The sequence below is a fragment of the Dermacentor silvarum genome, unplaced genomic scaffold (assembly GCF_013339745.2).
Source record: "Dermacentor silvarum isolate Dsil-2018 unplaced genomic scaffold, BIME_Dsil_1.4 Seq486, whole genome shotgun sequence".
Classification (NCBI taxonomy): domain Eukaryota; kingdom Metazoa; phylum Arthropoda; class Arachnida; order Ixodida; family Ixodidae; genus Dermacentor; species Dermacentor silvarum.
The window spans coordinates 140164-164202 of NW_023606312.1; the positions used below are offsets into that span (position 1 = coordinate 140164).

General features: G+C 46.5%; 1 protein-coding gene across 1 annotated transcript in view; it reads left to right on the top strand.

The window, feature by feature from the left end:
• The window catches only part of LOC119435161 (parafibromin-like), a 66401-nt gene that overhangs the window by 10075 nt on the left and 32287 nt on the right, over positions 1-24039 (top strand). The window contains 5 exon segments of the mRNA XM_049659725.1: positions 2815-2897; positions 6069-6149; positions 6151-6275; positions 6382-6433; positions 19580-19649. Of these exon segments, the coding sequence (XP_049515682.1) occupies positions 2815-2897; positions 6069-6149; positions 6151-6275; positions 6382-6433; positions 19580-19649 (411 nt within the window).

Genomic DNA, 24039 nt, shown 5'->3' on the forward strand with positions numbered 1-24039 from the left:
TATAAAAAAAAATAAACAAGTGGGTGGCGTGCATATCTTTTTGCTGTGCTCACGTGTGGCAGCCACAGCAATCTCGGGAATGAGGTGAGCCAGTGTATTACGACATCATGACGACAATCCACTCCTGGCTACCAAGATCAAAACTAGGTTGTAGAAGAAGTATTACAGTAAATTATTTAGGGCGCTCGTATGCTTTCCAATATTTTTTCTTCAGCTTAGCGGGTCTGGACTTTTATATGGTGCAAAAAAAAAGTTAAATATGACAGTACTCTTTTTGAAGTTACTTTAGATGCAACTTACCCTGCATTTGGGAACATGAACGAAAATGCCACTGCTGCTTTTTTAGATTTTTTTTTTTGAGAGGAACTCGCTCATACCACCCTGTGATAGCACCGTACGCAGGATTTTACCCGACTCGGTCAGCATGGGCTGCTGAGGGCTGCCGTTTACAGCAGCAGTTGTTGGCATATGATCTCAAGGGCATCTCGTGTGTTCTCCTGTTCAAATTGCCGAAGTGAATCCATTAACACCCGAGATAGTGCTTCGATGTTGATGGCAGTTGTTCATTGGTATTTGGTGGTGTCCAAATCCACGCCCAATGACGAAGGCTTTGTTCTTGCTTACTGCATGTGCCAGAAGCAATTGCGGAGCTGGAAACGCGTCATAGATGCCATGTTTTGGACACTACCTATAGCATGACAAGGAGGCCTCAGTGATCAGCATTTCACTATATGCAGCATAAGTCGGCAGACTTTGTGTAGTGTTTGGTTTTGTCCTTTGTTGGCACATTTCCCGGGGCACCCTCCCCTTCACTAACTGTGACAACCTCTTGTAGCACCTTCAAACTTAGCGAGAATGCCAGAGAATGGGCTCCAAGATTGTGTACTCAGTTTCACGCATGGCAGGCAATGCTGTGGGAGCTAAGCAATTAGTACGGTCACAGAAGTCTCACTCTGTGTGTTTCACAGGGCAGTCGTCTCTGATCTGCGATGCCTTCTGTATGGAATAACCTACTTCGTATATTAAAACTACACAACAGGCAGACATAAGTTATATCAAATCACGTAGTATTTGACATACCCTTATGTCAAAGATACCGAAGTTTATGCAAGTAGAGTATGGGTTTTAGTTTGGCAGTAATAAAAAAAAAAAGGGGGAGGGGGATGACAGAAAAGTATTAGCTGTTAGGAAGAGTGTGGTGAAAACTTGTCTGAAATACCTGGCTTTGCAGCAGACAAACTTCGTGTAGATGTGCTCACGTCTTCTTTTAACAGTAGACTGCACTGTGCATGTTTCATGTTTATTGCAGGGTGCTGCTTCTGTTTTTTTTTTTTTTGCAGCCTTGTGTATTGATATAAAATATAGTTTTTGTTTAACTGGTTTTGTACTCCATCATAAAAAAAATAAATTAATTTGTGCCAAAATAAAGCAAGTCCGTTTCAAGCAGGAAGGTACACTTAAGTTGGGCATAAACCTGACAAGCTTGGCTTTAATCACGGGCACATTCTTGTTCACCTGATCGTTTTGGAGTGCGAGTAGAAACCTCGCTAACGTGCAGTCAGCCAGCTGAACTGATGGACTGTTTTTGTGTGCCTTTCTTTTTTTGTTTCAAACAGCTTTTTGTCACAGTCCTTCTTTCTGTATCTTGACAGAATGAAATAAACCTGATTGATTGATTGATTTACTGTGCACTTGCTGGTTGGTCACATTGGGCAGCAGCCCAGCTTTTTTCTTTCTAGTAGAAATAGCATTTGGGATGTGTTGAAGAATTGGTGTTTCATGGAAAGGCCAGGGATAACATGACAGTTTTTGTCGGAACTAATTCGATGCGACATGTTTGAGCGCTGTCAGAAGCATTCTTTTTCTTGCAGTGAAGAGAACAGCTGAGGAGCCCCAAAATGAGGTGGTCAAGAAGCCACGTCTCGAGGTGAGGGCCGCTGTCGCACTTTAATTTCGCACAAACGTGAGAACAAAAAAAAAAAAAGGGGGTGTCTCATTCGTGCCACAATGCCCAAGTTTTTGTTCCTGCATTTACAGTGTGAGAAAATGGAATGGAAATTGAGAGAAAACACTTGCACACAGGACAGGTGTCACGTGTATGTGTTTATTTATTTTACCTTCAAGAACATACACATATGGCGGTCGTGCGAAGCTCTGTTTATTCCCAACTTCTTCCTTCACCACACTGCACCGCACATTCTTGTGCGGCTCGTCACATACATTAGAGGGCACATACTTTGTTTACGAGCTACTTACAGGGCATGCACTTCGTTTTCTTTCATGCTGGGAATGTTCGGGCACCAGCCGTACTAAAATGGCATGCGACTTGGGTAGCTTTTCTGTTTTCCTACTGCTTGTGCCTCTTACTTTCACTTTAATTAGCTATTGATAGTATTTGCTGCTGTGGCTTTGTTTTGTATAACCTTAAAGGAAGGGGTTACTGACATTACATTTTCGACTAGTATTTAAAGTTCCTAGAGCTCTAAAGCCTAGAAGAAATCATCGTGACAAGCAACAAAATAGTGACAGGAAGGAAAAAAGGAAGCTTGTGTGATTAATAAAGGTGCATGTTTAAGTACTTCACAGGGTCAAAATTAATCCACAGGCCTCCACTAGGGCGTCTTCCATAGCCCCAGTGCTGGTTTTAGATGGTGAAGCCTGTAAATCAGTCAACCACCTGTTTTTTGGCAAGGTTGTTGTATTGAATTTGTATTAATCCGTGTTTGGTCACTGTAATTATATATTCGTGCAGAACAGCATCACATTCAGTTTAGTTCACAGCGGTTTCACCATGTTTTGCCTGTATGTGTGCAGGAGACGCAGATGCGTGCCAAGGAGCAGTTTTCGGCTCGTTTGGATGCTCCCAAGGAAGCACCTGTGGTCACTGAGCAGATCAGGTACAGCTTTCAATATGATGCACTCCTGCGGGGTTCACTTTATTTGTGCATCCAGGCAAGACTGCAGCATTTGAAGGCAGGATGAAAGGAAGACATATGGGAAAAAAATACAGCATCGACTGGCAACTGAATTATGCTTTAGAAGGTTAGCCTTTATATACAGTGAGTGAAGGCAAATTTGCACAAGGAATTCTGGTCACCAATCACAAGACGGTGCAAAGAAATTGGAAGTTTTTTTCAGACATACTCACAGGAGGAACCCAATGACACAGTCGTCCTTGCAGCACTCAGCCTGTCTCGTGAGATTGTCGTTAAACCTCGGTATAATGAACTTCAATATAACGGCTTACTTAAGTTTTCATAACTTCTTGTCCATAGAACATCATGTATTGAGAAGAACTTCAACCTAACGAAGTGTGTTTATACACAATTTCAATATAGCGAAGTTTCGCTGCCACCACGAAAGAATACCAAGACAATAAATAATAACTTATGTGCGAGGCAGACGAAGCATTCGCTCCCAACTGCTGGTGCTTTTCATGGTAGCGTCGTCCCACTGCACTATCAGCCGGGGGGCGGAGTGGTCGTGAAGTGCGACTGGCTTCGATTAATTTGTATCGCTGATGTGAAGATATCGTCAACACAGCATGAAACCTTATCTTTTGTCGCCGACTCTCAAATTAAATAAAATGAATTTTTCTCTCATTGAACTCTGCTTTTTTGAGTTGCTCGATTATTTAGAAATAATTGCGGCCCTTTCCATAAAAAAAAAAAAATCTATTGTTGATTGTACTCGGGTGTTTGCATGAAAGGTGAAATTTCAGTACAACGAAATTTTGACATAACGACGAAAATGTATAATTTTATGGACTTCATTATGTCGAGGTTTAACTGTGTGTATTGCCCTTGTTAGCTTGCCTGGATGCTTATGTACCATTGTACATTTGTCAGTGAAAGGAGTACAATTACACTGGCAGTAATGGAGGGCTAGTTTACCCGTTATAGCAGTTTTGTCTATATTGTTTTTCTGCTTTTGTTCACATGTGTACCAGACTGACCATCACACCTGTTTCCATGGGACAGTGGCAATGAGTAGACTACCTGTTTCACAGAGGCAAAACAGATAGCCTACTCCTTCCATTCTGTCCTTGAGCGCTGCTGCCTTGTTATGAAGCAATTAGTCTAACATGCTAATCATGTGCATAACTGTGTTGTTGAATACCTTTACAGTTTCATTACCTGAATATGGAGAAACTGTCATGGGAAGCCCCCCCCCCCCCCAAAAAAAAAAAAAAAAAAAAGAAGTCGGACAAAATGTAGAACCCCTTTGATGATGTCTGACCGTTGAAGATGCCACGTCACTACCAAGTGTTCGCAATCATTTAATATTTGTACTATCAAGGTCTGATTGTAATATTAGAGTAAAACTTGCTTATGTAAGAAATTGCACAACTTCGACTTGCCATTTTCTGTCAAAGGTGCATTACACAGTGTTTGGCTTTTTTTGTTTTACTCATTACAATTTGGAGATATCTGACCATGCATCAGTTAATCCAGACAAGCCTTGGAGCAGGATGAGTGCAGAACGCTGCTGGTGGACAGGCTTGGTCTGGCTATCACACTGACTTTTCTACCATTAATGAATATGCATCAGTTCAGCTTACTGCTTTTGCATATTCATGTGCACATTTCTCATTTGTTTCTTGCACCAAGCTCTTTGGTTCTATGCCAATATTTTTATCCCGTGTTTAGCTCTGTAACTTGTGAAATTACGTGAAACTGTAGAATTTTTTAATTTCTTTTAGTCTTGTTTTTGTGGAGTATGTTGTGTTATCTTGTATTTAGCAAATTTATTTATTTCTGTACTTTCCTAGAAATCACACGGCATATCCGCGTTGCCATGTCTTGTAACTGTAAGGGGTAGGGTGTTTATCGAGCTGCATTTGCAACCTTTTTGGAAATAAATAACTTGAGCTTGCGATGTCCAGCTAGCTATTGTTTAAGATTCCAGACACTAGCACCATTGTCTTGTAGTGCCGACTGTGACTAATGCAGCTGATGAGGCTTTTTTCTCCCCTGTCTGCATGTCAGGTGCCACATTCTGTCTCAGGTGACCTCATGGGCACATTCATTGTCTCGCATTGATGGCCCATAACAGGCCCCCTTGTTCTAACCTGTATTGTATAAGCTTAGATCGTTGTGTTTAGTGGGGTCATTGAGCGAAAGATCTAGTGCAGTCACATTCATAGCAGTGTGGTGTTCTATTGAACACTTCCAGGTGCCATGCCTACTGTGGAAGTTCCAACCGCCTTTGGAGCATGATTCAAAGATTGAAACGCGCTGTTATGGTCGCTTTCTTTGTTTGGAAGACAATATGCACCTTTTTTTTAAAAGAACCTATATAGGTTCTAGGCGTGGTCAATGTGCAACCCGACTGCTGCAGCGGGCCGTGGGGCAGATTTACTCTGCGTTAGCAGTAGTGTCTTTTGCAATCTAAGGTAGATTGAATGAAGAAAATATTTAAATTATTCAGTTACTATATTCACTTACTTCAATGAAAGGAAATAAACAAAATAAGATTGGTAGCAGAGACATGGGCTTCATTAGCTCTATCATTGTTGTGACACTCTGAGCGGCCCCCGATTAGCATAAAGTGCTGCCGAGGGATTGCTGAAAGGTATGCTGTCTAGACAGAGAAAGTTATTTTATCAGCTTGCTATGTGATGCCATGGTTGCCATGTGCTTCTTTTTGTTGTGTGAAGGTGTGTGGCTCCTATCGACTCTGCAACCTGTAACCATTTGGCAGAGGCAGCTCGCAATAGAGGGATGATTTAGGCATTGCAAATGACATATTTGTGGCATTGTTGAAGAAAAATTAGGGCATCCGAAAAGCCTTAACCTTATTAGCGAAGCGTTCCGAGTTTTTTGGTGTGCACTAGTTTGCATTGGCAGCATTTGGGCTGCTCTATATAACATGCACCATGCTGTCTCAAGATGAAGGCCTTGTACCGGCCTGTGTATGCCCTGTAAAAACACCAGCTGCTCAGCACCCTATATCACGTAAGCTCTTAATAGCCTGCAAATGTGCTGTGTGGCCTCACATGGCCGGGCACATATTGATGACAGCCAGACAGCTTGGTTGCATTGCTTTTCTTGTGCCGCACGTTGCAGGTCTCTGTCTGAGGCCCTGTCCGTGGAAAAGATTGCAGCCATCAAGGCCAAGCGCTTGGCAAGAAGCGAGCCACCATTAAAGAGACGATGACCTTGGCCTGGCTGACATGCAGGGCATCCTTGAATACGATGTGGACGTCACACGCGACATCCTCAGTCGTGAGCGCCAGTGGCGCACGCGGCCACCGTGCTCCAGATGCTGCAAAGGTACGGCTTGTCGGGCAGGTTTGCTCAGCCATTCTCCCTACTGCAGGAGGTAGTCAAAATTGGGTCAATGCCTCTGTTCACATTCACTGTGCCGTGGTTGTCGCAGCAAAAGGTGAAAAAGTGCAACAGAAAGTGGACAGGCAGAACTTCGCTGCGAGGTCAGCTATAGCTGCAAGGTCAACTTCGCTGCGAGGTCAGCTATAGCTCACCGATTTCATTAAGGGCACAATGGTGTTACACACAGCTAGCGGAGTCCATCTGCGTGTGCAAAGTTAATTTTGACTACACACCTCCTGATGTTGGATTTCTGTGTATAACTTAAAATTTTATTTTTTTTACAAAGAAAAAGCTTCTTAAGAGGAGTGGGCGCATGCTGGACACATTTTCACAGCATGCAGGGGTGCAACAGCTATGCCAATTGCACCATTTGATAAAATTTTGTATTTTTGCGCTGAGCTGCACCAAAACCGTGATCTACTTTAAATTGCGCCAAAATGCTGACCGGCTGCAAAATTTCTCGGTTACGCTAGATTTAGCGGGAAATAAAGGCCGTGTTGGCAACTTGCAGCTTGACACACCATTACAGTAGTACCAGCGCGACAAACTGGAGTGGCCAAACGAGACGTTGGCATGTTTGGTGGGGGCGCCGAAGAATATTTTCGCTGCTGGTTGCAGTGCGGCGTGTTGTATATGCAGTAAAACCTCGCGGAGACGCGAGTGCGCGTTGCTTGCAGTAACGAAAGCAGTTCGCCATTGCCGGTTGACTCAACAAGATCCTTGCCGTATCTGTGCACGTTGCACGAGCGGAGCAGGTACGAATACTCCACGGCAGGGGTTCTCAAGCATGTTCGTTCCGGGGAACCCTGCTAAACTCCATGAAGCGCCAAGGAACCCCCCCCCCCCCCCCCCAAATTAACCGAATTAAAATGTCCTAATTAAACTATTTCGAATTATTCAGAGTATCAAGAAACAATAAATGCTTACTACTTCAACATGCTTTTATTTACTGAATGCATCAGCAAATTTTGTTTCTATTTGCACAGAAGCAGTGAGGAAGCTGAAATTCTTGTCATCATGACTGATTAAGGGGGGGGGGGGACTAGCACGGCGAAGGCCTCACAACATCCTTCGCAGCGCAGCCGCGGCGCGCGTCTTATCAGCAGACACGCTTTTCACTACCGCGCGCACATCTGGTTATTTTTCGCTAGGGAGCTGGTTGCCAACAAATCGTCCGTCCATCGCGATGTAGCCGGTGCTCTTAATCTTTGACATTTTTTCACTGAGTCAAAACGCAACTACTGCTTGCCGGAACCGCTGCTGACGAAACGCGCCGTTATCGACGCGATCATGGACGGCGACCTTGCGGTTCAGAAGGCAGGCGGCCGACGCACGCACAGAGTCAAAACGAAACTATCATTTGCTGCAACGAGTATGGACGAATCCGCAGTCGCTATCGACGCAATCATGATGGCGAATACGCAGTTTGAAGGCACGCAGCCGACGCGCGCACCGAGTCCAAACGAAACTACTTGTTTGCCGCAACCGCTGCGGACGAAACTGTGGTGGCTGTTGACGCGATCACCGATGGCGACTACGCACTTATGGAAGCACGCGGCTAGCTGCCAACGCGGTGTTACGCGCGGCGATTAACGCAACATAAGGGCTTTGAGGCACAAATAAGCACAAACCATTCCGGCGTTGCTGCCAGTCACGTATTGCATACGATTGCCGCTGAGGACCGTGGCGATGGGGACTGCGCCGCTTCGTTTTTGGACCTAGCGCCGTTTTTTGCTCTGTCGCGGGATGCATTTGTGGTGCTCCGCGCATTAATGTTTTTTATTCCTCCGACTATACGTCAGTGCGCACGCTATCGGCACCTACCCTATCTACAAACGGGAAATGCGCATGTTTAAGTTACGGCCTCCGAGATGCAAGAGCTTAGGCGCGCTGCCCGTTTTTGAAGGTTGAGTGGCTATAAGCTGCTTGCGGATTTATTGCGCAGTTCACGCGCTGCCGTTACGCCCTGTGATGTGCTTTTTGACACTCGGGCATGGGTAATGGAAGTTCTGTGGATCAAGCACACCTCTTGTTTGCCATTTTAGCCAATTAATTGGCGAGCGCGGCACCACCAAAATTTATCACTGGCTTGCGGAACCCTGAGCAGGGGCCTGCGGAACACCAGGGTTCCATGGAACCCACTTTGAGAACCCATGCTCCACGGGAAACTCGCTTGTACGGTACAGCAAGCGACCCAGCACTGACGGCATGATCTTTGTAGGCGATGCAATGCACAAAACTAGCAAGGGTTCGGTCGCTGCATGTTTCGACTACCGCCGGATCGTCGAGACATATCGTCAGAAAAAAAAAAAACCGAAAGGGAACCACTCGCGAAGAAATGCATGTGTACTTTCCACGTTTTGGCGGAAAAAGTTGCGTGCAGTGCACTGCTGGCGGATCGAGTCGTGTTCGGAGCGTGCGTACGGCGCAGCCTAGGTCAACCGTGCACGGCGAAACTGAACGCGCGCTGCGAACAACGATCTCCGATCGCACCCCTGCCCTCACCTACGCTGCTAATGTGAATTACCGTATATACTTGCGTAATGAACGCACTTTTTTTCCCCCGAAATCCAATGCAAAGTTGGGGGGCGCGTTTATTATGCGGGGTAAATTTATGGCTTATGAGTAAGCGTTGTTTTGAAACTGCTCCAAATTTGGGATTTAGTGCTCCAAAACAGTGTTTTTTTTTCCCCTGTAACCTGCTCCAAATTTGGATTTTCCTGCTCCAAAAGCAAGATTTTCCTGCTCCAAAAATTGCTCCAAATCCTATTTTGGCTGTTGCACCACTGAGCATGCAGCTTGAAGTGTGCCGTCTATATCACTAGAGCCCCATTGATAATGACAGACACAAGAAAACAGGAAACCATCATAGTAGAATGTCACCTGCTCACGACTGTTTGCACTCGCATAGCTATGACGTACAAGGCACATGTTTTGACAACATGCATTTGGAGGTTCGGAATCGTTGAGTAATTCCTTAGAGAGCGCACGCACACGCAAAAGGCAGGCGTGTTGAGAAACTTCACCTGTCACTGTTTTAGGGCCTCTCTAATGAAGTGCTGCTTACAACAGTCATTTCCTATGTCTCAGTGACTTCATTACATGATGAGATTTTACCGTAGTCTAGCTTGTGTTTCAGGAAACAGGTTGAATTGTTCTGAAGGAGCACATCGTAATTTTGCAGCATGTAGCAATATCTAGCCGACCAAGGTGCTCTTTAATGCACACCTGACATCTACTACTGAAATTGTTGTGGTCTAGGAACCTTGTACAAACATGGAACCTTCGGTGAAAAGAGAAATAGGTACAGAAATATGCTAGTTCAGTTAGAAAACAGGTTCATACCCTCCTTGAAACCCTTGAATTTAAGAAGTTTAAAGCGCCCTTAACTCCTTGAATATGCCATCATTACAATAGTACAGTCAGCTTATAAAAGCGACCTCAAGAAGTGTGTGTCCACCACAGCAACGGCTTAGCTGCAAGAAATTGCAGCTAAGAGAAAGGGATTTCTCTATTCTTCAATTTATGTGTACAAATAAGGCTTGTTTCACCCTCGAATTTTGGCCTTCCTAGTGTCCTTGAATGTTGAGTCAAATTTTCTGTATGAACCCTGTGCAAAAGTAAGCGTAAATAAGAAGACACGATGAAAACAGACGTTTTGGTCTCTTGGAAATCTCTTTGAGCTGATTAAATATGCCCATTGCACTGAATATCTCACAACACTTTGTGATTGACATGCATACCTTCAAGCAGTAAGGGGTGGAAAAAAGTGTATTGAGAAAATTGGTGTTTTCTGTATGTGGACCAAGCTTTTGATGTCTCACTTCATCGCCACCAATCACATCCTGCTACTGCAATTTTCGAAATGAATGAACAAAGGCGGTTTCTTTTGTTTGTTCACATGCAGGACATTTTATAATTTTCAACAATTGCAGTTTTTTGTTTTAATGGTAGATGTTTTTTTTTATTTACTTTTTTAAGTTTAAAGAAAGCCTGAAGCTTATGTATACATTTATAGAGGGCTGCTTGCTTCTGTGATTTCTTGTTTTCATGCTCTGCTAATTGTGTCTGGCATTGGGCCCCATATTCACTGTGTACTGTTTTGAGGTATCAGAAGCGCACGTGCACCAAGAAAATTAACTGTGCCTGATGCACAGTGAATGTGCAGAGATGCTGTCTATTGCTGAAAAATTATGTGAAGGAAAATGACTCAACCGAGTTAAGGCAACGCATGCGAATGTGTACCAGAACCTAACGTGCACACCCCACCGAGAGCACACGGACTTTATAGAGAACCAGAAAACAAATACATAAACGGTGAACCAACAGAAACTACAAATTAGAATTGTTGAATTCTTGATCAGACACTTTTTTTTTAAGGCAGAGCTGGCTATGTTTTTTGCCTGATCAGCGATTCTGTCTGTTTCGATCGCATTAAACTAGTTTCCATAACTTGGTTGATGGTCATTTTCATCTAATGACAAATTCTTCCTGCGGGTGAGGGGCTGCCTGCATAGTATTGTAATAACCTAATTTAATTTCCTCTGCGTGTTCTCACTTGCTTGGTGAATCCAGTTTGGTGAATCCAGTTTTATTGCAGCAAGGGCCACTTGAAGTGTGTCACATTCCTTCTGTTGCACATATTAATTGAGGAAGGTGTTCTGCTGCTCAATGGAGACTATCTATCTGCCAGTCTCCTGGATTATACAATCCGGGAGGCTCCCAGATTTCGATCATTTCTTCCGGTTGTACGGTTGACAGGAATATCTCCTGCAAATTACTTTTGTGCCCTGTTTCTGTTCTCATCTAGGGCTTTGTCTGGCCACATTGGGAAAAAAAGTTTCAACTCAATCTAATCCAGTTGGAAGTTTATGGCGCATAGCATTGTTTATATATTGTTAAGAAAATAGTAGGGAACCCCTACATAGCGTATTTCATTAACCACAGTACCACACGAACCCCACTGCCCCAGTCAGAAAATCTCCCGGATTGATTTCTCCAAACTTGGCAGGTACGGACTATACAGTTTTGAATCTCACTCCGTCACTGTTTACTCCTTTCTCAGGGATCCCGCAAGGATTCTGCAAATGGCTCCTCCTGCGGAGAGCACATGCATCACTGAGTTGAAACATTTTCTCGACTGTTGTAATGTTATAAATTACTGAAAGGGACTGTTTGATAGGGTGGCAGACCCTCCATTTGTTGGTGGTGTTTGTCTCAGCTGGTGTCTCCAAACTATGCGGAGGATAATGACAGGCACAAGCTGGAAAGTGGTCATGTTTTAAAGGGGCCCTGAGGGTGGCGAGATTGGTAGATCAATACAAGAATTTCCTGCAAAAATTGTCAGAGGGAAGGGCTTTTCGAATTTTTTAAGCAATGATGTTCTTATGAAACATCAAGGCAACATGTTTCTGTGCACATGCATGATAATGGTGAATTGTGCTAATTATTGTGAAAATCATCAATTTGCAATGTCACAAAGCTGTTTGCAATGTCACAAATCGGAAGCACAAGGTTAGGCAAATATGTGATAGCCATTGCTGGATGAACTGCCTTAATTGCAGCTCCTGCCGTAGACGCCACAGTTCTAATTAGTAATTTATGTAATACATTTTTTTGGATCAACATACTCTTTTGGAGCCTTCTGTGCATTTGTTTAAAGAAGAAAGAAAAAGCCCATTTGTGTAGAAAATAGACGCACGTCTTCCCCCCCCCCCCTTTTGAATTTTGGGCTCAAATGATGGCTCTGATGAAGCCAATGTTGTGTCATCGATATCACAATGTTAGTATTGCATATTCTTTTTTTTTGTGTGTGTGTGTGCAAGAACGTTCTGGAAATGTTGAGTTTCTGTTTATTTGTGGATGCAATGAAAACTCTTTTCCCTCTCCCTTTATATGAATAAATTTAATATTGGTGGCCAGTTGCCAACATCTGTGCTATCATGGAGCGGTAGCGCAGGAATATGTGTGGATAAGCCACACTGAACATTCCAGCTCGGGATGCTTGGTACTCTCGGTGAAAGGGGTCTACTATAGGTATTCTAGGAATGTAAGCAACTAATCGGTGTAACTTAACATTTCTTGAGTGTCTCTCTAAACTGGCCCTGATTTTCACTGACCCACACGTTGGCTCATTGCTAAAAGGAAAATGGTTGCAGACCTTTGTGCTGACGTGTGTTTTATTTTCATCGTGAATGATTTGTAACCATTTAAGTGTAACACTTCGTGAAGGGCCAACCTTGTGTACTGTTTAATACGTGGTTGTCTGTGCCATAAAGGCATTGGGTTTCTTGAAGCTTTGCTAGAGTAGGTGGGCTGATCCAATGCCATAAATTTAGCAACCCTCATTCTTGGGTTCTGTTTGTGCAGGTATTCTATGGATCGACATCGGACAATTGTTTTGTGTACTACCTATGTGGCGCCACCTATTAGTAGGTATAGAACACAGAACATAGCCTTAAACCTATGTTGTGTAAATCCACACAGTTCAATTTAAATTGACTCTCATATTTTATGACCATGCTGTATTTTGGCAGTGGAACTCCCATAAGAGTGCCCTTTCTTCTCTGTGCAATTTTGCCAAGTCCATCTTCCCGATCCTCCAGTCAATCAAGATGCGGGAGGAAGGTGTCACCACCAAGCAGGCGCAACCTGAACCCGTTCAACCACCCAGGGTAAGCATCTCGCTGAAAGATAATGTGTATGGCATTGCAGCCCAAGTCATCATTGATGCTCCAATGCAACGTTTCTTATGGTACATTTGGCTGGTTCCTACTGTGCTCTGGCTGGGATTGCAAGGATGCATAGCCTGCTGTTAATTGGAGCCAGAGAGAAAGCATGTCAGGCAGCTGTTAATCTTGCTGTTGTGCGGGTGTTTATAGGCGCTAGTGCGAGGAAACTGCCATATCGTGGCATCCAGCGTCCGAAAAATGGCGGTCAGCAGAGGTGACATGCCGCATGGTTGATTACTGTTCAAACCTGTTTATCTATCATTATTTAATTTCAATGTTTTCATTATTTTTGTGATCGCCTTTGGATTAGAGAATGGTATACAGTAGCCAACGGATTTTTCAGACTCCAAAAATTTGGACTTGTTGGATATTCCGGACTTCACAGATGTACCGTCAGGATTCCCATAGAGCTCGTGCATTTTGCTACCGATTTTTCGGACGAATCTAGGTGCCAATGTTCGATTTTCCGGACTAAATCACTCGCTCCGAGCCACGCTACCCGATCTTGGGGGCTGCCATGTTGGATTTTACGCTGGCTTGGCTTCCAGTGCCCCCCTGTATAGCCTTCAAGATTGGTAAATGCACGCTATCCTCCCGTCTCCGAGGCCATGCCCACTCTTCCTTCGACAAACGTTCCAAAAAGCGGCACTTGCTTTTTTTTTTTTTTTTCGGTCAGCTCAGCACTATCGTCATTATCACTTAAGCGGAATTTGTTATGTTTATGTTGTTTATGTTTCGGTTGCGCCGTATCCTGTGTGCGGGTGAAAGCTTGCCTCGCGCCGCGAGAGAGGAAGGCGGCCGGAAGCGCGCGGACTTTGTTCGCTCGCGGGGCACGGGAGAAGGCGACGGAGTCGGTGGGAGTTGCGTTCAGCTCTTGCGGCTGCTCCCGCGCAGGCACCATATCTTGAAAGCGATCTGCTATGTGGCCGAAGTATGCGCCCGCGGGGGACTCATCTTCAAAGCGATCTGCGATGGGTACAAAGGGCGTGCGCCAAGTGCCAGTAGCTTCCTATGCGCGGTGTTTTTTATTTATTTATTTATTTATTTTTGTTCTCGACGTTAGCGTTGTTGAAGCGAGAGAATAGACAGCGCGAAGGTCAATTGCCCGCGGTCATCGAGCGAGATGTGTTCATGTAACCTGTGCGCGCGTGACACCGTGCTTATTTAGTTAGTAAGCGCATATTTACAACTTATATGGCCGATAAAGCTAACATCCTTACCTCGTATTGCTGTCTATTATTTGCTATTGCAATCGATGCTCCGCTTTTTGGGTGAAACTGCGACATTTTCTTAAGCCGCTCACAGCCTCATAATTTTTTTCTCTTGGGGGGGGGGGGGGGGAGTTTTTCAGACTGTGCGGTTTTTCGGACTGTGTGGTTTTTCGGACTGCTGGATTTTTCTGACTATTTTTCAGTCCCCGCAAAGTCCGGAAAATCGGTCGGCTACTGTATACGCAGTTCCACCATTTCAGAACATCATAATCATCATCAGCCTATATTTGTCTGATGCAGGACATACCGTGCCCCTAATTTTGGATAGAATGGACTTTGGATAACGGACCTCTTTTGCTGCATTATTACAGTCCGTTGTAACGATTGTCGACTGTAGTAAAAGAAGTAAAGTGCTGATCTTTAACTGTATATCGAGTACAGTATAGACCACTTATAACGTAACCGCTTATAGTGCAGAACCGGATAGTACTGTCTTTTCAGACTCCCGTTAATTTTCCCATAGAACTGCATGTATACGCATAACGCTTTCAGCGCAGCCGCGTGAGACGAAATACCGGTTATAATGCGCTTCTGCGGGAAAATCTCGCCGGCAAGGGCGGCAGCTAGTGCGCGCTTCTCAACAAGGTGCGCCCACGATGGGAGAGATCAACGAGGGCGATGCGGAGGAGGTGCATGAGATGCGGAGCAAACAAACGGAAAAAAAATGCGCGCGTAGGTTGTCTAGGCGACGGAGAGAAACCTTTTGCTCGGCTGCTTATCAGCGGCGTTTTGCACTGAACGCTGCTTCAGTTTCTGTGCACCCGTCGCGATGCGTGTCGTGAAGTGCAGATATAGCACGTGCGACACTGTCAATTTAAGCAGTGTTCCGCAAATTTAGTTTGGAGCTACAGTAAAACCTCGTTAATTCGGAAAATCGGTTAATTCGGACTACTTCGGAGCTCGGTGAGCGAGGAGCGCCGCAAATGTGCGACGCAAAAGAGCAAGAACGGCGCTAGCGTCCAACCGAAACGAAGCGGCGCAGTCCGCATCGCCACAGCCATCAGTTGAAATCGTACGTGAATGACAGCAACTGCCCGGAACGCTTCGAGCCTATTTGTGTTTAAAGCCTGTATTCTTGCGTTTACCGCCCGCGTGCTTCCGTAACTGCGTAGTCATACACGAACGCGTCGATAGCGACCCGCGGTTTTTCTCCGCAGCGGTGCGTCGGCGAAACAGTTTCATTTTACATGGTGCGCGCGTCGGCCGCATGCATAAAAAACTGCGTTGTGCCATTGATGATCGCATAGATAGCGACCGCGGTTTCGACTGCAGTTGTTGGCGCGAATGGGAGTTAATTCGTCCAGACTTGGTGCGTGCGTCGGTGGCGCGTGCCTTCAGCACCGCGAATTTGTCGCCGTACATAATCGTGTCGATAGCGGTCATGGTTTTTTTCCGCAGCGGTTGCGGCAAACAGTTGTTTCGTTTTGGCTTGGTGCAAAGCTGTCGAGCTTGAAGAGCACCGGCTACATGCGATTATGTTTTCGCCAGCTCACATGGCGAAACGTAATCGCGATGTCCGCGAGATGTACAAAGCGTTGTCTACATGCTTCGTCTACATATGTTCTGCATACGTGCAGGGCTTGAAAATCGTTTGGTTAGTGCGGTACGCTTATAGTGCAGATATTCGCGACTCTGGCGACTTACGTTATAAGCGGTCTACACTGTAGTTATTCTGTCGAAAGCGTCGCAGATAATAAAAGCAGCACTGCAAAATGCACGGAATGAGAATTTTATGACCGTACTACTTACATAGCTACATCAGCACTGCCTGATAAGTATGAAATGGAGTATAGATGGTGCCTCATCCCAAAAAGGATAATTTTTTTCAAACTGCCCAGTCATCGCTGCACTTGACCACTTGGTGGTATGGTGGTGACCCTCAAAGGCTCGCCTGGGAATTTGGTTTTAACGGTCATTCAATATGTTATGCGTTTCCTTTTGTCTCTATCCTTGGCCGAGGTCAATGTTGACCTGATAGTTAGGCGAAGATATTCCACTTCCGTATTGAGTACAGTCGAACCTGGATATATCGAATCTGAAGGGGATCACAAAAAAAGCTTCGTATATAGGTAATTCGATATATAAATAAAACTTATACAAAATCTTCAAGGGTATTTTACTGCTGTTCATTATACACTAATTCGTATATGTGAGTTCGATATACAGTGGAATCGCGATAGTACGAATCTCACAGGGTCACGAAAAATATTTGTATTAGCCGAAATTATCAACAAAACACATTAAAACTAGCTAAATTAAAGAGTCAGGGGTGAACTCGCCAGACACACGCACGTAAAAGCATTTACAGTATAGACCACTTATAATGTAACCGTTTATAGTGCAGAAATGGCTACAACGCGGCCTTTTCCGACTCTCGTTTACCCTCTCATAGAACTCCATGATATGCATACCGCTTACAGTGCAGCCGCATGAGACGAAATACCGGTTATAATGCGGCTTCCGCGGGAAATCTTGCCGACAAGGGCGGTAGCGAGCACGCTTATCAACGAGGTGCGCCACCGGTGGGAAAGATCACCGAGGGTGATGCAGAGGAGGAGCATGAGACGTGGAGCTTGAGTCCAAGGTCAAAAAATAGTCGCCGTGCGCTGTATGTGCGAGTGAAAGTGTGCGGGGGACGCGTCTTCACGGAGAGCGAATGCACAGCGAAGAGCAAAACGCGACTTCCGTCGCGTGAAAGGCGTCGTGCAGTATGGGAGGAGGGAGGGGGCGCGACGCTGTGCTGCGGCACCAAATGGGTATCTTGAAACCGGGCGCAAGGGGAACTGGCGACGCAATCTCCCACGCGAAAGGAGGAAAGCGGGAAGGCAGCGCGGGAGGGTGGGGGGGGGGGTTGGCTCCCACTCTGCCAACAAATGCGTTGTTGTACTTTGCGCCTGTGCCGGCTGTCGGTGTTGTCACACGCACCGTATCTTGAAAGCTATCTCCACGGCTCTGACCTTTGTATGCGCTGTGCTTACGCCATTAGTTTCCGTTGAAGCGATAGACCGCACGAACCTTCGCTCGCTGCGGCGGCCACGCTTCCCCACGCTTGCGTGGGGAAAAGCACAAAAGGAAAAGCAACAAAAGCGCCACCGCTTCAAACTCTTTGGCCCAGTTGCGGCCTCCGCGCTCTCCAGTGCCGCGTCCGCGCTCCGCACCCAAAAGAAAGGGAGAAAGTGCGTGACTGCACGCTGTTCTCTTTCGTGGCCGTCGGGGGGCGGCGTTTATTTGTATCAACCGACACGGGTTGAAAATCGATTTTTAACAGCCGTTCTCTAGCACGTTGCAAAGTACAGTAAAACCTCGATAATTCGAACTCGGTTAATTCGAAATTTCGGTTAATTCGAAGAACTTGAGCAGCCGTCATTTTCAATGCAAATTCTACCGGATAACTTGAATGGCCCGCCCGGCTCTATTTGGATAATTCGAAGTTTCCGGCTGGTAGCAACGTGCGGCGGTTAGGTTAGGGCGCTCCGTACAGTCGGCAAACCGATTTCCGAGCTCGTGGGGACTGAAAAATAGTCTGAAAAACTCGTTCGGCCGAAAAAAAATTATAAGTGCGGCTTAACAAGATCTCTAATAATGCCCTGCCTTGTACTACACGTGGAGGGGATTAACTTGCTTGGATTTGCGCAGCAGTGATGTCGTCTCTGTATATAGTCGACATGTACGTCACCGCATTGGCGATCTCCGCTAACGGAGTTCGTCATGGAGATCGAAGAACGAGAAGGCGCAGGAGGTAGCGCTGATCACTGAGACATGGGTCTCCGAGACAACTGCTCAATGTACACGCCACATTCAAAATAGCAACAGAAACATTAGAAAAAAAAAAAACTCACTGAATTAACAAGCGTGGTGTCAGCGCGCACGAGCGTGGCCGCCGCAGCGAGCGAAGATTCGTGCGGTCTATCACTTCAATGGAAACTGAGCGGCGAAAGCACAGTGCATACAAAGGTCAAAGCCGTCTGGAGATCGCTTTCAAGAAACGGTGCGCGCGAGAACCCGCTCCGGCGCTAAGTACACAATTAGAAGAGTAGAAGTCGCCCCCACCTCCCTCCCTGCCATACCACCACGGCCTTTCGCGCGACGGAAGAAGTCGCGTTTGCGCTCCGCCATGCGTTCGCTCTCCATGAAAGCGCGGTCCCCCACGCGCTGTCACTCGCAGATACAGCGCGCGTGATGATTTTGTCACCCTTGGAGTTTATATGGAACCTCACGGCGGCGACAGTGACGCCGACGCAGATATCCGCTTGAAGTGTCCATATAATTTCTATCGCAAAAAAAAAGCATCCTACAATAAATGGTTACGATAGTGCTGAGCGCATATATTAGAAAGAAAAAAGAAAAAGTGCAGTACTCTCGAGCGTTTTGTCAGCCAAGGAAGAGCGGGCATGATCTCGAGACTGGAGGATGGCACGAGCTCTCTATTGATAGCGCGAGTTCCAATCTTGGAGGCTATACAGCAAGCCGCTGGAATCCAATCCAGTGCAAAATCCAACATGGCGGCCTCCAAGATTGGGTAGTGTGGCTCAGAAAGAGAGATTAGACCGGAAAATCGAACTTTGGGATCTCAATTCGTCCGAAAAATGGGGTGCAAAAATGCATGAACTCAATGGGAACCCTGGCGGTGCATTTTTGAAGTTGGGAATATTCAGCAAGTCCAAATGTTTGGAGGCAAGCACCCCCACACCCGCTTTCGCGGCAGTTATCGATTCCGTGAACATCGTCCGCAACTTTGCTGAGTGAAGTGCGGGTGATTTGTACTTTACGTGTTGTGAGCCAGCTTGAGAGCATGGCACTAGGGACGGCGAACTGCCGCGCCAAGTAATCCCGCATCAGTGAATACTCCGAGTAATCTTTCTCGGACATGGAAAATAAAGGTGATTTCTTTTTGTGGCAAGTTCTTGCTTGTTTTCTTTTTTTTATTCATTTCGTTTAATTCGAAAATCCACTTAATTAGAATAATTTCATTCTTCAGCGACCTTTTAATTATCGAGGTTGTACCGTAATGGGGCTCGGTTGGGACCACAGAAAATTCGTATCATCCGGAAATTCGTATTAGCCGTAATTGTATCATCGAGATTCCACTGTATACGGGTTCGACTGTACGAGCAGGAGAAGACGATGGCCAAGCCATTTGGTTTTAAAAGGAGTGGAGATGTGGCTGTAGGGTCTGTAGCTAGTGCGTGCGTACATTCTTTCAGGGCAGTGAAATGAGCGTTTATTTTGTTTTTTGTCCATGCAGGCTACCCCAGTGCGTGCACGCCACAGCCAGCCGTTTACAACAGATACCAGGAACGCTTCAGGCAAAGAAGGTGGGTGGCCCGCCAATGCTTGAATGTGGCCTTTTTTTTTTTCATTGCTTGTTGGAATATAATGTGAAGGGTAGCTACATCTTATAAGAGGCAGATTTCTCTGTCTGTCTTGTTTAGTTCCACTGTAGCATTGCCAACACGTGAAATAGCAGACAAGGCACATCTGAAATTGTAGTCTCTGGAGCAACCATGACAGCTGTAGCCACTCTAGCCATCTTCTAGTTATAATTAGGGGTTGCGAATTCCGAATATCACCAAATCGAATAGTGAATGTTGAATAATTCGATTCGAAAATCGAATCTACTGTTCAATTTTTCGAATATTCGGTATACATATCAATATGGAGACCCGTGCATTGCCACATGTTGCTGCTCTGTGGGGCCCATGGTGCTCGATGCCGCTCAAACAAGCGTTTCACTTCATTTTTGGTGCCAACGGAGTGCTCAGCGCATCGCGGACGCCCCCCCCCCCCCCCCCTCTTCGGCTGACGTGGTACAGTAAAATCTCGTTACAAACGAACCCCACATTAACAAACTTTTCAGAATCCCTGCTGACTTCTCATAGTTTCAATGTAAAATATTTCAGTACTACGAACTTCAGAATACCAAACTTTTCAGAATAACGATTGTTTTCAGTTTCCGTGTCATGTTAACGTCTCAGTACTACGAACTCGTCAGTCGAATCCCCCTACAACGAATGCCGCTACAACGAATTTCCGCCACAACGAAGATTTTCGGATTCCCCGTCAGCTGCCCATAGAAAGTAATACAAAAAAAGTCCCTTCATAACGAAGGCGTTTTATTCGGTATTTCCGCTTCAACGAACTTTTCGAGTACGAAACTGTGACTGAATTGAAATTGAACTGCCCAGTAGTCAAATTAGAAGGCCCTTCCAAAGCTGTGACGATCGTATGTCCGCTTGAACGAGGTTTTCGCGAACGAAATCAAATTCAAAGTACCGGTTTAAGCCACTGCAATCCATAGCCACGCGTGATCACCACGCGCCTGCGCGACACTGCAGGGGATCACCACAATCGCTGTCGTTTTCTGTGGTGTGTGTCCGGGTGAAATGCCTACGCCACGAAGAAGCGTAAACTTCTCTCTCTCTCGAGAAGGCACATACGATCGCCGAGGTAGAAAGCAAAGGAACTCGCAGTTTCGCCCCAAGGCGAAGCATTGGTTGTGATAGCAAATTAGTAGACAGCTATAACGAACTAAAGATAGTAGTTTCTTGTAAACATTCGCTACTAAAATTACCGGGCATGTGTCACACGCACACAGATAAACATGAACAGATCTCGCTCGATGACCGCGGAAACTCCGTGTCAACACGCTGGAGTGAGACGCGGCAATAACAGCGACCTCCGTGCCGTCACTCGCTTCACCGCGAACTCAACTCGAAAGCACAGCACACACGACTCTACTGGCACTAGTTGCACTTTGCCCCCATCGCAGATCGCTTTGAAGATGAGCCAGCCGGGCGCTCACTTTGTGCACGTCGCAAATTGCTTTCAAGATAGCGGCCCCGCCGCAGCTGCTGTTGTCAACAGGATGCTAACGTCTCGTCGTTTGGGAAAATGACTATCCGCTAGACACACCGACTCCGGCGACTGCTTTGAAAGCAATGGGTTCATTTTCGCCTCATCAGAAAAGTTATCCGTACCCACGACAATGCGATGGCTCTTTTAACGGACTCAGACTCGCGTAACTACGCCTTTGCTTGCCGGGAAGCGTAAGAATCCAGGCTGACCGACTTCGGGAAATAAACTTCCGATAAGCGCAAGCTTGCCAAGCTTGCCGACTTTGTCATAATATGCAGTGAAATTGCGATAATTCAAACCGCTTCATTGCGAAGGTGTGCCGCAAAATGAGTGTTTCGCGACCAGCCGGGCACGCGCGTTGGATTAGGCAGCACGCAATGTACGAAAAATGCTGTAACAGCGGCGCAAAATGCATTCTCTCGTGAAGTTGACACTTTATCGACTGCCTTCGGTACTCTCAACCTTTGCCCCCCCACCACCATCGCGAAGATTTCCCTTACGATGGTTTCGGTTTCGTTCGCGGCTTTGCCGTTTGGCATACTACCGTATTTACTCGATTCTAAGCACCCCCGTTTTCGTGATCGCGATGCCCAAAGTGAGGGGGGCTGCTTAGATTCGAAAAATCTCCGTGACGCTCGGCTACGCGCGGCGCGCGGGCGTCACGAGTCCGCGCGGCTCTGCAGTCCGACTGTGCAGCGAGATCGCGCTGCGGACGCTGTGCCACCTCGGGAGTGCGACGGCTCCGGCTACGCGCGGCTCGCGGGCGTCACGAGGCGGCTTGGCTACGCGCTCCTCTTAACAAATAGGCGGGTGCTTAGATTCGCATGCAAACTTTTCCCCCAATTTTATTCGCGAAAATAGAGGGGGGGGGTGCTTAGTATCGCGAAAATACGGTATATACATACCAATTCGCGTCAACGAAGTTCCGCCAGAACGAAATTTTTCGTGTGTCCCGTGAATTTCGTTGTAGCGGGACTCGACTGTATTCCAAAATCTGGGATTCTTAGATTTACGTGTATCCAGTCATGGCAGCCGAAACAGGAGGCTAGCAGACAAGAAAGTGGACGCAGCGGCGCATGGGTCCGGAAAACCTGAGACGGCGCCTGAGGAGGGGAAAGGAAAAAAGAAAGAAAAAAAAACATCGACTGCTGGCACCCCGCTTTCCGCCCGTCGGAAAGCGGGGCGGCCGTCTCTCGAAAGGCCAATCGCCCACAATAATCCTCCACTAGTTCCGAAAAAGACTCAAAAGCAGCGCGACGATCACTCGAATTGGTGACAGCGCATGATACAAGGGAAGCGGCTGTCGCCCACTTGCGCATACAGGTTCGATCGCGCATGCCTTTTCCGTACCACCAACCCTCAGATGACACGCCGGCACACGTTGCAATGGATCCGTCCCTGGTTTAGGACGGTGCCCTGCACTCTACAGTGGCCCAGTGTGCCCGAAGGCCCCGGGTGGACGGATATTCTGCCAGCGCAGCTCAGTAGAGCAGCGGAACCAGCGGGGCCAGAAGGCGCGCATCGGGTCGGCATCACCGCAAAATACTTTCACTCTCGACTCGCACTTCTTCGTTCCGAGGCAGGGTAACAGTGGGTGAGCTGGACAGTAAGGCAAGCCGTTCCTTCTGAGAAGGTCCTGAAGTGGCGATTGTCACGCACAGGACCGTTCGAACACTAGCTGAGGCGACGACTCATCAGTTTTGCAAGCGCATGTTCCGCCCAGACAAGTGTCGCCTAGCAACGGAGGAGCGTCTCTTCCTTCTTTCGCCCTTCTTTCCGCACGCCTCTTTCGCGCTTTCTGCGGCCGTAGTTGCTATGTGCGCGAAGAAATGTAACCCTCCGTACTCGCAGGGTTGCCACACGGTCACACTTTGTACTTTCCAGGCCGTGTCATGGATGTCAAGGATTGTGAAATAAACTTGTTACAAGAAGGCATTGTGCTTTGGAGGCGACATGGAGGTTTCCTTTTGTTGGTCGTTTTCTCGGTGTCAGCGTGTTTTGAGCACGCCACTTTTATTACACGGTGCTTCAGTGGTGTGTGGCACCGGAATCTATGGCAAATAGCACAGCGCGGGCCGAGAGCCAACAGCGACATCTTCGGGATAGCTCATTGGTGACAACTTATGAACTGATAGGTTAGTTAGCGGAATGTTTAATTTCTGGGCTTTCACTATAACGGCTTTTCAGAATAACGAACTCTTTGCCGTGGTCCCCTGAAGTTCGTTATATAGAATTTCACTGTGGCGTACTTTGTAACTGCGAGCACTCCCCGACGTCCGCCTGATGCGGGATCACACACACACACACACGCACGCACGCACGCACGCACGCACGCACGCACACACACACACACACACACACACACAAACACACAAACACACAAACACACACACACACACACACACAGTGCCCGAATGCTGCGGCAATTTGCACAATGGCGTCTTGTCGGTAGAAGTTCGTCCAGGTGGAGAGGACTGATCGAAATGATAAAGTGACTAGAACAGAGAGAACAGCAACAATAATAGCGCCGTATTTCGTAAAATGCAAAAGCATGTGTGAATGTCTGGCCATTTAGTCGCTGATAGGCACGCGGATCGTGTTGAATATACGGCGATGAACTTCACGCCGCTTCAACAGGCGTCAATTTACCGTATTTACTCGAATCTAGGCCGACTCCGATTCTAAGCCGACCCCCCAAAAGTTCAAAGTCAGAAAAAAAAAAACTTACCTCGAATGTAGGCCGAACGAAAAAAGCGAGGACAGCATTCGCAAAATGAAACAGCATTTATTAATTTGAACACGCCGAGCTCATTCTATGTCACCATCGCTGCTAGCCTCGTCGCTATCTTG